The sequence below is a fragment of the Nycticebus coucang genome, chromosome 12 (assembly GCF_027406575.1).
Source record: "Nycticebus coucang isolate mNycCou1 chromosome 12, mNycCou1.pri, whole genome shotgun sequence".
Taxonomy (NCBI): Eukaryota; Metazoa; Chordata; class Mammalia; order Primates; family Lorisidae; genus Nycticebus; species Nycticebus coucang.
The window spans coordinates 15,406,506-15,423,607 of NC_069791.1; the positions used below are offsets into that span (position 1 = coordinate 15,406,506).

General features: G+C 43.8%; 1 protein-coding gene across 5 annotated transcripts in view; it reads right to left on the reverse strand.

The window, feature by feature from the left end:
- Nucleotides 1–17,102, reverse strand: part of DIP2B (disco interacting protein 2 homolog B) — a 264,807-nt gene that overhangs the window by 26,123 nt on the left and 221,582 nt on the right. For all 5 annotated transcript variants that reach the window (XM_053557999.1, XM_053558000.1, XM_053557997.1 and 2 more), the window contains 4 exons: nt 15,254–15,455; nt 10,307–10,416; nt 10,102–10,182; nt 1,689–1,812 (listed from right to left, as the gene is read on the reverse strand). In XM_053557999.1, the coding sequence (XP_053413974.1) occupies nt 1,689–1,812; nt 10,102–10,182; nt 10,307–10,416; nt 15,254–15,455 (517 nt within the window). The remainder of the gene's footprint in view (nt 1–1,688; nt 1,813–10,101; nt 10,183–10,306; nt 10,417–15,253; nt 15,456–17,102) is intronic.

Below are 17,102 nucleotides of genomic sequence, written 5' to 3' on the forward strand. Positions count from 1 at the left end.
AATAAGGTTGAATAAAAGACCCAAGGAAGGCTACGCGCAGGAGTAGGTGAGATGACAGAAGGGGTAAGAGAAAACTGAAACACGGCACCTAAAATTTTGAATCTTTTTACCAAACTGTCAACAAGTAATTCTGAGTTCCTCTTACTATGAATGAAAGGTTACTGATTTAAATTAGGACTTGGGCAAGTCACAGTGGTTGGCTCTATAGTCCCAGCTACTTGAAAGGCTGAGGTGGGAGGCTGGGTTGAAGCCCAGGGCTTTGAGAGTAGCCAGGATAACACAGTTAGATCGCATCTCAAATAAAAAGACTGAGGATAAGAAAAATAACACAAAGTATCTCATTAGTAATTAGTGTTGATTTAAAAATAAATAAATTAGAACATGAGAGATGAAAGCAGCAATAACAAAGGAATACTAAACATCAGTTGTGATAAGGAAAATGTTAAGTAAACAGAGTTCATATTCAACTTTCTTCTGGAAGCTGCATGAAATGGTCCCATTCCTGAACGCTCTTAGAAGCAAAGCATCTGGGGCAGCACCATGGCTCAGTGGGTAGGACGCCAGCCCCACATAAAGAGGGTGGCAGGTTAGAACCCAGCCCTGGCCAAACTGCAACAACAACAAAAAAAAAAAACAGCCAGGCGTTGTGGTGGGCACCTGTAGTCCCAGCTACTCAGGAGGCTGAGGCCAGAGAATCACCTAAGCCCAGGAGTTGGAAGTTGCTGTGAGCTGTGACGCCACAGCACTCAACCGAGAGTGATAAAGTGAGACTGTTTCCTTAAAAAAAAAAAAAAAAAAAAAAGACAACAACAAAGCATCTGTTCTGAGAGTTTCTAAAAGTCAGTTAAATGTCTTTATTCATTCAACATTTACTGAGTGCCTTTTATGTGCCAGGCACTGATAATGGAAAAACAAGAGTAAATAAAGCAGCGGTTTGGCGCTCATAGCACAGTGGTTACGGTGCTGGCCACATGCACCGAGGCTGGTAGGTTCGAACCCAGCCCAGGCCAGCTAAACAACAATGACAACTACAACAAAAAAAAAAATAGCCAGGCATTGTGGTGAGTGCCTGTAGTCCCAGATACTTGGGAGGCTGAGGCAAGAGAATCGCTTAAGCCTAAGAGTTTGAGGTTGCTGTGAGCTGTGATCCCAGCACTCTACCGAGGGCAACATAGTAAGACTCTGTCTCGAAAAAAAAAAAAGAGTAAAAATAAAGCAGATGCAGGCTGTAATCCTAGCATTCTGGGAGGCCAAGGCGGGTGGATGGCCTGAGCTCACAGGTTTGAGACCAGCCTGTGCAAGAGCGAGACCCCGTCTCTAAAAATAGCCGGGTATTGTGGCAGGCGCCTATAGTCCAAGCTACTTGGGAAGCTGAGGCAAAAGAATCGCTTGAGCCCAAGAGTTTGAGGTTGCTGTGCGCTATGATGCCACAGCACTCTACTGAGGGCGACGAAGTGAGACTCTATCTCAAAAAAAAAAAGGATAAAGTAGATGCAGGCCCAGCAGAACCATCTACTACACAACTTGAAGGCTGAGGCTTGGTTCCCACCTTAGCCTACAAGCACAGTGCCCTTAATATTGAGAAGTATACAACCTACAAGGACAGAGGTGGTCTAGAGTTCTTGTTTTCTTACAGGCTGTACTCAAGTAATAGAGCTTGAAGTCCAGTCAACCAAGCCAACACTCACCAGGGGGATAGAGCAATACCACATTATCTCCTGCATTGAGATGTCCCTTGTCACCAAGAACGGATGCAATCCTCTCTGCTCGCTTATGAAGCTGCAGGCAGCTGGCTGTGCACACAGTAGTTCCCTTTTAAATAAGAGAAAGAGTAAGCGAATCAAAGACAGTGAGAAAATAAACAGTAACAAGCACAGCCAATTTGACATCATACCTAAAAGGCTTGTGCAGTGTAGACTATCTTTAACATGTTATCATTCTAGGAAAATTTTCATAGTATCAAAAGACAAGTGTGGGATTCCTTTTCTTTCTCAATATCTATATAGTTACTTAGAAAAATATTAACATCGGGCGGTGCCTGTGGCTCAGTCGGTTAAGGCGCTGGCCCCATATACCGAGGGTGGCGGGTTCAAACCCGGCCCCGGCTGAACTGCAACCAAAAAATAGCTGGGCATTGTGGCGGGTGCCTGTAGTCCCAGCTACTCAGGAGGCTGTGGCTCAGTGAGTAGGGTGCTGGCCCCATATGCCGAGGGTGGTGGGTTCAAACCCAGCCCCGGCCAAACTGCAACCAAAAAAATAGCCGGGCGTTGTGGCGTGTGCCTGTAGTCCCAGCTGCTGCGGAGGCTGAGGCAAGAGAATCGCGTAAGCTCAAGAGTTGGAGGTTGCTGTGAGCCGTGTGATGCTACGGCACTCTACCCAAGGGCGGTACAGTGAGACTCTGTCTCTACAAAAAAAAAAAAAAATATATATATATTAACATTGGGCGGCGCCTGTGGCTCAGTCAGTAAGGCGCCGGCCCCATATACCGAGGGTGGCGGGTTCAAACCTGGCCCCGGCTGAACTGCAACCAAAAAATAGCTGGGCGTTATGGCGGGCGCCTGTAGTCCCAGCTACTTGGGAGGCTGAGGCAGGAGAGTCGCTTAAGCCCAGGAGTTGGAGGTTGCTGTGAGCTGTGTGATGCCACAGCACTCTACCCAGGGCCATAAAGTGAGACTCTGTCTCTACAAAAAAAAAAAAAAAAAAATATATATATATATATATATTAACATCTATTTAAATCAAACATACTAACATTCTTAAGGTAGTTTTAAAAATATATATGAAATTGGGTGGCGCCTGTGGCTCAAAGGGGTAGGGCACTAGTCCCATATGCCGGAGGTGGTGGGTTCAAACCCAGCCCAGGCCAGAAACTGCAAAAAAAAAAAAAAAAAAAAAAAATATATATATATATATGAAATTTATTTTTTTTTGAGACAGAGCCTCAAGCTGTCACCCTGGGTACAATGCCGTGGTGTCACCATTCACAGCAACCTCAAACTCTTGGGCTTAAGTGATTCTCTTGCCTCAGCCTCCCAAGTAGCTGGGACTACAGGCGCCTGCCACAATGCCCGACTATTTTTTTGTTGTTGTTGCAGTTGTCATTATTGTTTAACAGGCTGGGGCCGGGTTTGAACCTGCCAGCCTCAGTGTATGTGGCCAGTGCCATAACCAGTGTGCTACGGGCACCAAGCCTAAAAATATATATGAAATTTTTTTTTTTTTTTTGTAGAGACAGAGTCTCACTTTATGGCCCTCGGTAGAGTGCCATGGCATCACACAGCTCACAGCAACCTCCAACTCCTGGGCTTAAGGGATTCTCTTGCCTCAGCTTCCCGAGTAGCTGGGACTATAGGCGCCCACCACAACACCCAGCTATTTTTTGGTTGCAGTTCGGCCAGGGCCGGGTTTGAACCCGCCACCCTCGGTATATGGGGCCAGCGCCTTACCGACTGAGCCACAGGCGCCGCCTATATATATGAAATTTTTAAGTGAAGAAATAAGAGTAGAGGGAAGTTAAAAGGAATTTAAGTAGCCTGAGGCCAGCCCTCTGATAGAATGAGGCAGGAGGATTCCTTAAGCTCAGGAATTTGAGACCAGCCTAAGCAAAAGCAAGACTCCTATCTCTAAAAAACAGAAAATTTAGGGCTGGGTGTGGAGGCTTACATCTGTAATCCTAGCACTCTGGGAGGCCGAGTCAGATGGATATCCTGAGCTCACACGTTAGAGACCAGCCTGAGCCAGAGCGAGACCTCGTCTCTGAAAATAGCTGGGCATTGTGGCAGGCGCCTGTAGTCCCAGCTACTTGGGAGCCTGATGCAAGAGGATCACTTGAGCCCAAGAGTTTGAGGTTGCTGGGAGCTATGACACCATGGCACTCTACCAAACATGACAAAGTGAGACTCTGTCTCAAATAAAAAAAAAAAAAAAATTTAGCCAGACTTGGTGGTATGTGCCTATAGTCCTAGCTACTCAGGAGGCTGAAGCAGGAGGATCACTTGAGCCCAGAAGTTTGAGGTTACATTGAGCTATGATGATGCAACTGTACTCTAGCCAGGGCAGCAGAGAGAAACTGCGTCTCAACAAAAAGACAAAAAAAAAAAAAGTAGTGTGAGGGCAGGAGTGAGGTCAGTAGACGCTGGTCATGTGGTCATGTACATTTGCTGTGTGTAAAACCCAAATTTGGCTCAGTATTCTAATGGTAAAGATGTAAACTAAAATAGCAGCAATGAATCAGAACCCATTATCTAATAATAAAGATCAGTAGATAAGAAGATGGCCATCTATCCCAGATTCTGAGAATAATTTCTCCTACAAGACTCCTTAAAGGTCTTTTGAATCCTTTTCCTTTGTAAAATACAACACACATAAGGGAATGCATAAAATAAGTATGTAGCTTAATTTAAAATTTTAAAGCAAGCATCTGTGTAAGAACTATGTATCATAACAAAGGCCACTAGTAGCAGCTCCAAAGCACTTACAGGGCCCCTCACTCAAAGCCTTCTCCGTCCTTCCATAAGTAAACACTATCTGGAAGTGTTTATGTTACCACTGTACTATTTTTCCTTGTAATTTTACCAGCCATGACATTTTTTGAGTTTTGCATAAATGGAATGGTAATGTACAAGGTCTGACAATTAAGTTCTCAAACTTTCCCTAAAAAAAAGTGCTACATTCCGGCTTGGCGCCTATGGCTCAAGTGGCTAAGGCGCCAGCCACATACACCTGAGCTGGCGGGTTTGAATCCAGGCCGGGCCTGCCAAACAACAATGGAGGCTGCAACCAAAAAATAGCCCTGTGTTGTGGCGGGCACCTGTAGTCCCAGCTACTTGGGAGGCGGAAGCAGGAGAATCACTTGAGCCCAGGAGTTGGAGGTTGCTGTGAGCTGTAATGGCATAGCACTTTACCCAGGGCGACAGCTTGAAGCTCTGTCTCCAAAAAAAAAAAAAAAGTGCTACATTCCTCATTGCTGAATATCACTACAGTCACTTCTGAAGTACTCCCCTTAGCCATCTGGTGACCATAGTGATATTCAGCAATGAGGTATGCAGCACTTTTTCTACAATGAGTTTGTGAATTTAACTTTCAGATCTTGTATGATGACGTCTCTGATAGCCATTCCAAAAAGTGTTTCTTTTGCTTTTTTTTTTTGGCTGTGTCTGGGTTTGAACCTACTACCTCCGGTATATGGGGCCAGTGCCGTACTCCTTGAGCCACAGGTGCTGACCCCAAAAAGTGTTTCAAAACTGCTTTGAAAGGTGGACTAGGTGCTGGTGCTGGTGCATAGTGTACCAAGGGGAGTGTTTGTTTTTTTTTTTAAGACTGAGCCCTGGGTAGAGTGCCATGGCATCACAGCTCACACCAATTCCTGGGCTCAAGAGATTCTCTTGCCTCTGCCTCCCAAGTAGCTGGGACTGCAGGTGCCCACCACAACGCACGGCTATTTTTTGGTTGCAGCCGTCATTGTTGTTTGGCGGGCCCGGGCTGTCAAGGGGAGTGTTTTGAAGGTGATCACAGTGATATATTCACCTATGCAGCTCTTTTTTTCTAGGATGAATTAACAAACTTAGTTGTCCAACAATATATATGTGTGTGTATATATACATATATATATATATATATATATATATATATATATATATATATATATATATATCACTCCATTTTTTTTTTTTTTTTGAGACAGAGTTTCATTTTGTAGCCCTTGGTAGAGTGCCGTGGCATCATAGCTCACAGCAGCCTCAAACTCTTAGGCTCAAGTGATTTTCTTGCCTCAGCCTCCCAAGTAGCTGGGACTACAGGCACCTGCCACAATACACAGCTATTTTTAGAGGCAGGGTCTTGTTCAGGCTGGTCTCAAAACTGTGAGCTCAGGCAATCCACCCACCTCAGCCTCCCAGAGTGATAGGATTACAGGCATGAGCCATGGTGCCTGGCCCCCATAAATATAATATACTCTTTTGTGCTTGTTTCTCTCATCCAACACTTTAAGAGTCATCCATGCTGCTGTGTGTAGGTATATTTCATTTGTTTGTTGCTGTATAATATTTCATTGTCTGAACATGCAACAATTTATTCATCCTTTCTACTGTTGACGGACATTATCATTCTTTTTTTTTTTAAGTAGATTTTTCTTTTTTAGAGACAGAGTCTCACTTTATCGCCCTGGGTAGAGTGCTGTAGCATCACAGCTCACAGCAACCTCCAGCTCTTGAGCTCAGGCAATTCTCTTGCCTCAGCCTACAGGCGCTCGCCACAACACCTGGTTATGTTTTTTTTTTTTTTTTTTTGTAGAGACAGAGTCTCACTGTACTGCCCTCGGGTAGAGTGCCGTGGCGTCACACGGCTCACAGCAACCTCTAATTCTTGGGCTTAAGCGATTCTCCTGCCTCAGCCTCCCGAGCAGCTGGGACTACAGGCGCCCGCCACAATGCCCGGCTATTTTTTTGTTGCAGTTTGGCCGGGGCTGGGCCTGAACCCGCCATTCTCGGCGTATGGGACCGGCGCCCTACTCACTGAGCCACAGGTGCCGCCCTGGTTATGTTTTTTTTTATTGTAGTTTGGCTGGGCAGGGTTCAAACCCGCTACCCTCAGTATTTGGGGCTGGTGCCCTACTCACTAAGCCACAGGCGCCGCTTGGCATTATCTTCTTATATATGTAATCTGATGCTTAAATATGAGGGGTTTTTTTTTGGAGACAGTTTCACTCTGTCACCATGGGTAAGGTGCCATGGTGTCAAAGATCACAGCAACCTCAAACTCTTGGGCTCAAATGATCCTCTTGCGTCAGCCTCCTGAGTAGCTGGGACTGTAAGTACACACCACCATGCTTGGCTAATTTTTCTTTTTTTTTTTTTTGAGACAGAGCCTCAAGCTGTAACCCTGGTAGAATGCCGTGGCGTCAGAGCTCACAGCAACCTCCAACTCCTGGGCTCAAGCGAGTCTCCTGCCTCTGCCTCCCAAGTAACTGGGGCTACAAGCACCTACCACAATGCCTGGCTATTTTTTGGTTGCAGCCATCGTAGTTGTTTGGTGGGCCCGGGCTGGATTCAAACCCGCCAGCTCAGGTGTACGTGGCTGGTGCCTTAGCCGCCTGAGCCACAGGCACAGAGCCTTGGCTAATTTTTCTATTTTTTGTTGCCCAGTTTGGTCTGGAATTCCTGGCCTCAATCGATCCTCCCACCTTTGCCTCCCAAATTTCTAGGACTACATGTACAAGCCCTACTCCTTTGAGCCACACGCGCTGCCCACTTGTAACACTTCTTTTTTTGTTTTGAGACAGTGCCTCAGGCTGTCACCCTGTATAGAGTGCTGTAACATCACAGCTCCCAACAAAATCCAACTCCTGGGCTTAAGCGATTCTCCTGCCTCTGCCTCCCAAGTAGCTGGGACTAGGGGTGCCCGTACAACACCCAGCTATTTTTTGGTTGCAGCTGTCATTGTTTGGCGGGTCTGGGCTAGATTCAAACCCGCCAGCTCAGGTGTATGTGGCTGGTGCCTTAGCCCTTTGAGCCACAGGCGCCGAGCCCGACACTTCTTAAAAATAGAACAAAAAGGATATCATACTGTTTCATCTGTGAGAGGCTGCATGGCACATTGGTTAAGAATGTGGGCACTAAAATCTGAGTTCAAGTAAAAGTGAAGAGTTGATTTCTTAGACTTATCACTATTTGTTTTTGCTTTTTTTATTTTTCTTTCTTGGAGACAGTCATCCTCTGTCACTGTTGGTAGAGTGCCGTGGCTTCAAAGCTCACAGCAACCTCAAACTCTTGGACTCTTAGTGATCCTCTTGCCTCAGCCTCTCGAGAAGCTGGGACTATAGGCACCTACCACAACACCTGGCTATTTTTATTTTATTTATTTATTTATTTATTTTTATTTTTTTGTAGAGACAGAGTCTCACTTTATGGCCCTCGGTAGAGTGCCGTGGCCTCACACAGCTCACAGCAACCTCCAACTCCTGGGCTTAAGCGATTCTCTTGCCTCAGCCTCCCGAGTAGCTGGGACTACAGGCGGCCGCCACAACGCCCAGCTATTTTTTGGCTGCAGTTTGGCCGGGGCCGGGTTTGAACCCGCCACCCTCGGTATATGGGGCCGGCACCCTACCGATTGAGCCACAGGCGCCGCCCTATTTTTTTTTTTTTTTGAGACAGAGCTTCAAGCTGTCGCCCTGGGTAGAGTGCCATGGAATTAACAGCTCACAGCAACCTCCAACTCCTGGGCTCAAGCGATTCTCCTGCCTCCGCCTCCCAAGTAACTGGGGCTACAAGCACCTATCACAATGCCTGGCTATTTTTTGGTTGCAGCCATCGTTGTTGTCTGGCGGGCCTGGGCTGGATTCGAACCCGCCAGCTCAGGTGTATGTGACTGGCACCTTAGCCGCTTGAGCCACAGGCACCGAGCCGCCTGGCTATTTTTAGAGATGGGATCTCACTCTTGCTCAGGCTGATCTCAAACTCCTGAGTTCAAGCAATCCTCCCACTTTGGCCTGCCAGTGTGCTAGCATTACAGGCGTGAGCCACTGTGCCCAGCCCTTCACATAACTTTTATTACAGTTTATTGTTATAACTGTCCTATTTTATTGTTAGCTACTACTGTTAATCTCTTACTATGCCTAGTTTATAAATTAAACTTCATTATAGGTGTGTATGTACAGGGAAAAGTAGCATACACAAGATCCAGTACTCTCTGCAGTTTCAGGCATAGGGTGGGGGTCTTGGATGTATCCCTCATGAATAAGGGGGAAACTACTTTAACACTACAAGAAATATCCCCGTGGCTCAAGTCAGGGTTAATCCATAAAACCATTTTTAATAATACTTTTCTTTTTTGGTCCATGGTACAAAACAGCAAACTAAAGTTTAGTAAAAATGATGTTCTGGGCATATGGGAACAATGCTATATGGTGACTGAGCCTTCTGATGGTCTGGGCTACTCCAAGGTAAAATACTAGAATATACAGAAGAATAAACAGATTACATTTCCTTTACGCAGTATCCATATGTATTATTTCTCTAGTCATGAAGCAAACTTAAACTTTTGTTCCTGAACAAATACTTGAAGTATGGATGTCACAGTGCCAAGCTTCGTTGGCTATGCCATAACTTTAACCGCAGCTAACCAAGCTTGGGAGTGGCGTAAGGAAGTGAGCTGAATTGACATCTTCTTAGTAAAATGTAAGGACGGTAATAAGTCCATAGGCTTAAGAGAAGGCCACTTCACTTTGAGGTAGAACAAGGAAGTCCCCAAATTTTCTATCATAAAAGTTTCTATCAAAACTTACAGAGGAAGTACCAGAGATTAAAAAAAAAAAAAAGAGTGGTTCTTAAGGTTTTAATGACATTTCACTAAGCTATAAAGCACATTCCTTTTAAGTTCTATCATTGCATAAATTCTTTTTTAAAAAATAATCAGTTTCTAGGGGTATAGGACAAATGGGGGCATCTCAGGTAAGTCCCATAAGAGATCCCATAGATCCTTCTAGTGTTACCCTTGCTAGTAAAAAAATGCTGCTATACACATGGTCACAGACTTGCAGCCTATGACTCAGCTATTAAAACAAACAAAACTCACGAGACTCCCGCAGAATGCGTAATTTAAAAAAATACATTATGGCAAACCAACCATTGAAATCAGTAGTTAAATGCACTCCTGAGTAATTTTCAATTTGCTTTTTATCTGTTAGCAATAAATCATTTAAGTATGCACTAAAAATAACTTAGGTTTTCAAAATGTTGGTCCACAATCATTTTCTTCCTGGCAGAAACCAAAGAATTAAAAGTCCACTGGGTCAGGAACTTAATGACTATGGATTCTACACATTTCTATATCTATAACAATTGCATTCTTGGCCCCATTGCTCCTATTAGAACCAAATAAAGAAGACTTCATTATAACATAAGACTTCATTAAATACTGCTTCAGGAGGTATCACTGCAACCCTACAGAGATTGAATTAATTTATTCTTGTATATCAAAACAAAAGAAAGCAATAATTCCCTCTTCAGAGGTGGCAACGGAAATTTTCTGATGAAAGAGATCAAGAGTGTCTACACTATTCCTACAGCAATGAGCTGATTAGACACACAATTGAATTTTTAATACCTTGGCATTTAACAGCATGAAAAGTACATGGTCAGGAGTTGCCTGGGCTCGCCACTGTAAAATCTCTGCCAGAAACTGGTGCTGAAATCATAAAGTAGAAAAAAGACGCAGGGTCAGCAACTTTTAAAAAGTTATATAACGTGTTCCCCATCTGCTATCTGACGTTGACTTGTTTTTAAGAAGTCAACTATTCTGGAATGCTTACCTTTCTCACCAAATCATTCTCTTCAATTTGCCCCAGATCCCTTCCAGCAGCTTGTGCTATGCGCTTTCCAGCAACCAGGTTCCCAACCATCACGGAAGCAGGGCCTACACCTGTAATCAAAGGTAAAAACCAAGTCACTGGAGACAGCAATTCAATCTATGTGTCCCCCAAAGCATTTCCAGACTGACTTAAACTGGCTAAAATGTTATTCAACAACACTGACTGAGCATTCTCCTGGGCTCTGGGAACACAGCAGAAAAAAAGACAAAGAGTTTATATCCTAGTGGACAAAGGCAATCAAGAAGTACATGTACAGGGCGGCGCCTGTGGCTCAGTCGGTAAGGCGCCAGCCCCATATACGGAGGGTGGTGGGTTCAAACCCGGCCCCAGCCAAACTGCAACCAAAAATATAGCCGGGCGTTGTGGCGGGCGCCTGTAGTCCCAGCTACTCGGGAGGCTGAGGCAAGAGAATCGCCTAAGCCCAGGAGTTGGAGGTTGCTGTGAGCTGTGTGAGGCCACGGCACTCTACCGAGGGCCATAAAGTGAGACTCTGTCTCTACAACAACAACAACAAAAAAAGAAGTACATGTACAAATAAACAAACTCAGGTAGTGGGAAGTGCTAGAAAAAAACAAAATAGGACCACAGGAGAGAGAGAAAAGGTTTGGGGTGAAGAGGAGCAGGTGGGCTACTTGTAGCTTGGGTATTCAGGAAGTTTTCTCTCTAAGGAGGTAACAGCTGGTTGTACTGATTTCTATCACAAATTTTACCTGCTCCAATTATGATCCACCTCTAAAAGGGGCTTAATAGAATAAATCTGGTCTGGAAAGAAATCTGCCATCTATGAGGACCAAGAGTGAGTTCATCAGGAATATCAGAAAGTGCTTCATTAAAAGTGAATAATGAAATCCAGATTGTGGGACACTACAGAACAACAGAAACTGTCCATATCTTGAAGACAAAATTGGGTTGGGAACTTCTAAATTTTTTTTTTTTTTTTGAGACAGAATCTCACTGTGTAGCCCCCAGTAGAGTGCTATGGCATCACAGTTCACAGCAACCTCAAACTCCTGGGCTTAAGCGATTCTTTTGCCTCAGCCTCCCAAGGAGCTGGGACTACAGGAGCCTGCCACAACGTCTGACTTTTTTTTTAAATTTGCAGCTGTCACTGTTGTTTTAGCTAGCCTGGGCTGGGTTCTAACCCACCAGCCCTGGTACATGTGGCTGGCGTCCTAACCACTGAGCTATAATATGTTCTTAACAAGATACCGGCATTGTGGTTGAGGAGGAAAATTTTAGATTATTTTTGTTCTTTAGAAATATTTGTCTGAAATACTTCATAGTGAGGTGTCCTGATGTCTGCAACAATTTGCTTTCAAAGAGCTAGCTCAGTGAAAAAATGTCAGAAACTGGTAAACTGAGGGCAAGGATGCTGCTCACTGGACTATTCTTCCAATTTTCTCACAGGTTTGACACTTCAAAATAAATAGTGAGAGCCCTTCAATAAAAAAGTATACAGATGCTGTACACCTGTCTTGATGGTCACTTAAAGATTAAAACCCCATTTTGTGGAACTAAGAAAATGACAAAACAAAACTTATTGTCAGCTGTTTTTTTCTTGTTTGTTTTTTCGAGACAGTCTCATTTTGTTGCATTTTGTAGAGTGCTATGCTGTCACAGCTCACAGCAAATTCCAACTCTTGGGCTTAAGTAATTCCCTTGCCTTAGCCTCCCAAATAGCTGGGAATACATGTGTCCACCACAACGCCCATTTTTTTTTTTTTTTTTTTTTGTAGAGACAGAGTTTCACTTTATGGCCCTGGGTAGAGTGCCGTGGCATCACACAGATCACAGCAACCTCCAACTCCTGGGCTTAAGCAATTCTCTTGCTTCAGACTCCCAAGCAGCTGGGACTACAGGCGCCCGCCACAACGCCCAGCTATTTTTTTGTTGCAGTTCGGCTGGGGCCGGGTTTGAACCCGCCACTCTCGGTATATGGGGCTGGCGCCTTACCGACTGAGCCACAAGTGCCGCCCACAACACCCATTTTTTAAGAGACAAGGTCTCGCTCTGGCTCAGGCTGGTCTCAAGCCTGTGAGCTCAGGCAATCCACCCGCCCTGGCCTCCCAGAATGGTAGGATTACAGGCATGAGCCACTGCACCTGGCCTAAAGTATGACATATTAAAAAGTGGATTTTACAGAGTAGTTTATTTTATTACTTTTTTTTTTGAGACAGAGCCTCAAGCTGTTGCCCTGGGTAGAGTGCCATGGTGTCACAGCTCACAGCAACCTTCAACTCCTGGGCTCAAGTGATTCTCTTGCCTCAGCCTCCCAAGTAGTTGGGACTACCGGCGCCTGCCACAACACCTATGGTTGTAGTTGTCACTGTTGTTTTGGCAGGCCCGGGCTGGATTCAAACATGCCAGCTCTGGTGTATGTGGCTGGCGCTTTAGCTGCTTGAGCTACAGGTGCTGAGCCAACAGAGTAGTTTAAAACAACAAAAATAATTTAGCAGCGATTTCTGGAGGTCGTTTTGTGTGAATTTCTTTCTTTCTTTTTTTTTTTTTTTTTTTTTGTAGAGACAGAGTCTCACTGTACCGCCCTCAGGTAGAGTGCTATGGCATCACAGCTCACAGCAACCTCTAACTCTTGGGCTTATGCGATTCTCTTGCCTCAGCCTCCCGAGCAGCTGGGACTACAGGCGCCCGCCGCAACGCCCGGCTATTTTTTTGTTGCAGTTTGGCCGGGGCTGGGTTTGAACCCGCCACCCTCGGCATATGGGGCCGGCGCCCTACTCACTGAGCCACAGGCGCCGCCCTCTTTCTTACTTTTTTTTGAGACAGAGCCTCAAGCTGTCACCCTGGGTAAAGTGCTGTGGCATCACAGCTCATAGCAACCTCCAACTCTTGGGCTCAAGCCATTCTCCTGCCTTCACCTCCCAAGTAGCTGGGACTACAGGAGCCCGCCACAATGCCCGGCTATTTTTCGGTTGCAGCCATTATTGTTGTTTGGCAGGCCTGGGCTGGATTAGAACCACCAGCTCAGGTGTATGTGGCTGGTGCCAAGCCTTGTGTGCATTTCTTGAGTTTATGGGTCACACAGATTAGAAAATACTGAAAGTATTAATTCCATGAAGTTAACTGCAGACATTGCTGTACATGTAAATATGCCTTATTAACATTTTTCCCCACAAAACTCTGTAAATTTCTGTGGCAAAAACGCCAGTTATCCATTCTAATATCTATTCTCTTCTTCCTTAAAAACAGAACCTCTACTTTCTAGCTGGACATGTACCTGGAATAAAGATATTCTGTTACGTGGGGGGAAAAATGTGTAAAAGGTAACAATATGTGTAATTTCTAGGAAATATATTTAAAGGGAAGAATATAACCTTCTTTACCTTTTTCTCCTACCTGCTAGCAGGGCCCTGAGCCAGTACACAAAGGATGGCTGTGGCAGACTGTTTGATTTTCTCACAATCCTTCCTTTCCCTCCTACCCTAGCAGTAGGATGGCGGGCAGGAGAATACTTCTCTGTGCCACTGACTTTGGGCTGGTCTGACTTGTTTTGGACAATGAGATGCTAGGAAACATGACACCAACAGAGCTTTAAATACACTTCTGTGCTTTGGCTTGCTTTCTTGCTTTTGCCATCTGCCTTGAGGAACATGGCCCAGGAAGTGGCTGGTCCCATGATGAGGAGACACATGGAACAGTTTGGAACCTAACCTTCAACCTGGACCCAAGTCAAGTCCAGTTGATCCCAGCCCAGACAAACAGCATCACAGCAAATCTATATCCCATGAGTGATAAAGAAACCCTTGTTATTTTAGGCACTGAATTTTAGGGTCAATTGTTATATACATATCTGTAATGACAGTGGACTAAAACAACAATAGAGCAAAAAGATGGGAAGCTGGAAGAACAGGAATTGAGTGACCATCCCAGCTCCGAATTTCTTTTGCCTGAGAAAAAAGTTAACGTGTTCCCAGTTTTTCTGCAAATTTCAGGTAATACCGGCCCTGACTAATGCATTCTCATTCTTTCCAGAACAGCTTCCATAGTCATCTCAAGGAGACTTTGCCTCCAGGCTGCCTTAACACCTTTTCCACCTTCTTTTTTCTCTCCTTTCCTTTCATGCCTCACTCCTTATCTCTCTACTTTCCTGCATTCTTCTTAAACGCTAAACTCTCATACTATTCCCTCACCATGTCCATGGCTGGGTCTATACCATCATCTTCAAACCGCTTTGGTCCTACTCATATGCATCCAACCAAGATCATAAGAGAAAGCTAAAATAGTAAATCCAAACATAATGCTTTCATCACATAGGATGAAATGGATGTTATACCTATGGGAGCCTACGAATAAATCTCTTATATAGGTTGTATCATTTAATAAAATTGTTAAGTGCAAAAGCCCTATTCTAAGCATCTACTATGTCTCTAGACAGTATCTTTTAAGTGCATACTATAACATGAATGTTTTGCTGCAAGAATCCTAAATTCAATGCTATTTAAAATAGGCTTTTACCCGTCTGATGAATATAGGACTTCAGGACACAGGATTTGAAATAGAGAAGGATTGCTGTGTTTTTACATGTCTGTCATATGCTTAGGCAGGTAATATGTTTTAAGATCTTTTTTATACATTTCTTGATTAACATCACACAGCAACAACAAGTGGGATTCTGATCATGTCGAGTTATACCTTATATCCAGGGGAAACGGAGGCATACTATTGAGAATTACTCACGAGAGGGAGACAGTAGTACACTGAAAGAAGCCTATCCTTCAGGGTCTCAGTTCTCCTTGCTTTTGGTCAGCTGATGCTATTCTTGTACTATTATCTTTATAAAATCTAATTCCAGAGAAAGAATCATGGTGAGAGATCTCAGCTTTATGAAGGTACAATTTTAATGTTACATCTTACAAGCTAGCATATTACCTGGTTGCTTCTGCCGGGGTTTAGGCAAATTTGTCACACACGTATGTGGGCACATGAGGATATTGCAAGGATGTAGAGATCCCTCCAGAAAGAGCTGTTTCGTCTGAGATATATGGATCCCTCCTAGTGGAGTTTTTGGCAATGTATTGGCAGGCACCAGAGCAAGACAATAAACGCCCACTTGATGAATGCTATCGATTGCCTAGAAAAATGCAAAGAGAGATATTCAGCGAAATTACTTTTCTTATACTTGACATACTCCTGACATAATCCACTTTTTTACGATAAGACTTTTCTATGTCCATTTAGGTAGATCATTAAGATTCCATAGCTGTAAAGGTGAGATCATTCAGCTAGGTGTGGTGGCTCACCTGGGAGTCTGAGGAAGGACAATCTCTTGAAATTTAAAGTTAGCCTAGGCAACACAGCAAGACCTCATCTCAAAAAACCCCAGAAAGTTAAAAATCTAAATGAGCAGAGGTGGGTACTGATTTGCAAGCCTCAATATATTCTCTCTTTAATGACAATATCAAAAACCCGTAAGTTTGTTTTGGGGTTTTAATCTTTTAGCTATCCCATATAATCCATAATATTTTTATTATGAACATAACAGCAGCTCTCTAAATGGGCCCCATTAAGTGATTCACCATGTTACTTCCCCTCTGCAAAGTATCTGACCCACAGCACACTGAGCATAGGAGGCCATAAGCTATCTCTACACTGCTTATGACAACTGTTCTTGCTATTGTGCTCACATAGTTTAATTAAATGTTATATCAACTGGTGCGATACAAATGCAGAAAGGCAGAAAGAGTTATGCTTTTTTTTCTGAAACAGAGTCTTACTTTATCACCCTGGGTAGAGTGCCATGGTGTTACCACAGCTCAGAGCAACCTCAAACTCTTGGGCTCAAGTGATCCTTCTGCCTTAGCCTTCTGAGTAGCTGGGGCTATAGGCACCTGCCACGATGCCTGGTTAGTTTTTCTATTTTTATTAAAAATGGGGGCTCGCTCTTGCTCAAGCTGGTCTCAAACTACAAACTTCTTGCCTCGGCCTCCCAGAGTCCTAGGATTTTAGGAGTGAGCCACTGTGCCCAGCCAAGAGTTGTGCTTTAGAAATACAGTAAATGTGAGCTCCTAAAAAACTACTATTGATGTAGGTGTGGGCAAGTGAATCCTATAAGTAATGATTATCTATTCCAGTTTTCAAATACTTGCCTTCTAGTTCTAACTTAAAATAAAACTAGAAACCAAAGATAATGCATTTGGATATAGTTTATGGAAGTAAGTTGATCTGGAAATCAAATCAGTTTACCCACAGACACAGTTCTCTACATCAAATGAATACACATTTATATGTTTTGTATTAAAATTTAATACTTGAGGAATTTCTCATTTTTATGATTTTCTGTTTCAACCACCTTTTAATGCTGACCAACCATTAACACCAATTAGGAAGGTTCTATTGTATTATCCATACATCTTACTGAATAGGAGATACAACCAGAGAAGGAAAATGAACAGTCACAAAGGTCAGTTCTAAAAGACAGGCCAGGCAGGAGTATAGGGGCAGGATTATAGCTCACTGTAACCTTGAACTCCTAGGCTCAAGCAATCCTCCTGCCTCAGCCTTCCAAGTAGCTAGGATATAGGTGCATGCCACCATACTCAGATAATTTTTTAATTTTTTTTTTTTGCTTTGGATTATTTTATTGGAATTCTTCAGATAAAACTACCACATAGTTGTACAAGGTAAAGTGAAAGCTATCTATCTAATTGTCACGTAAGTGCCCCAAAATTTCTAGGTGAGTTTTTTTCCTCCAATATAACTACAGCTGCTCACATAGATT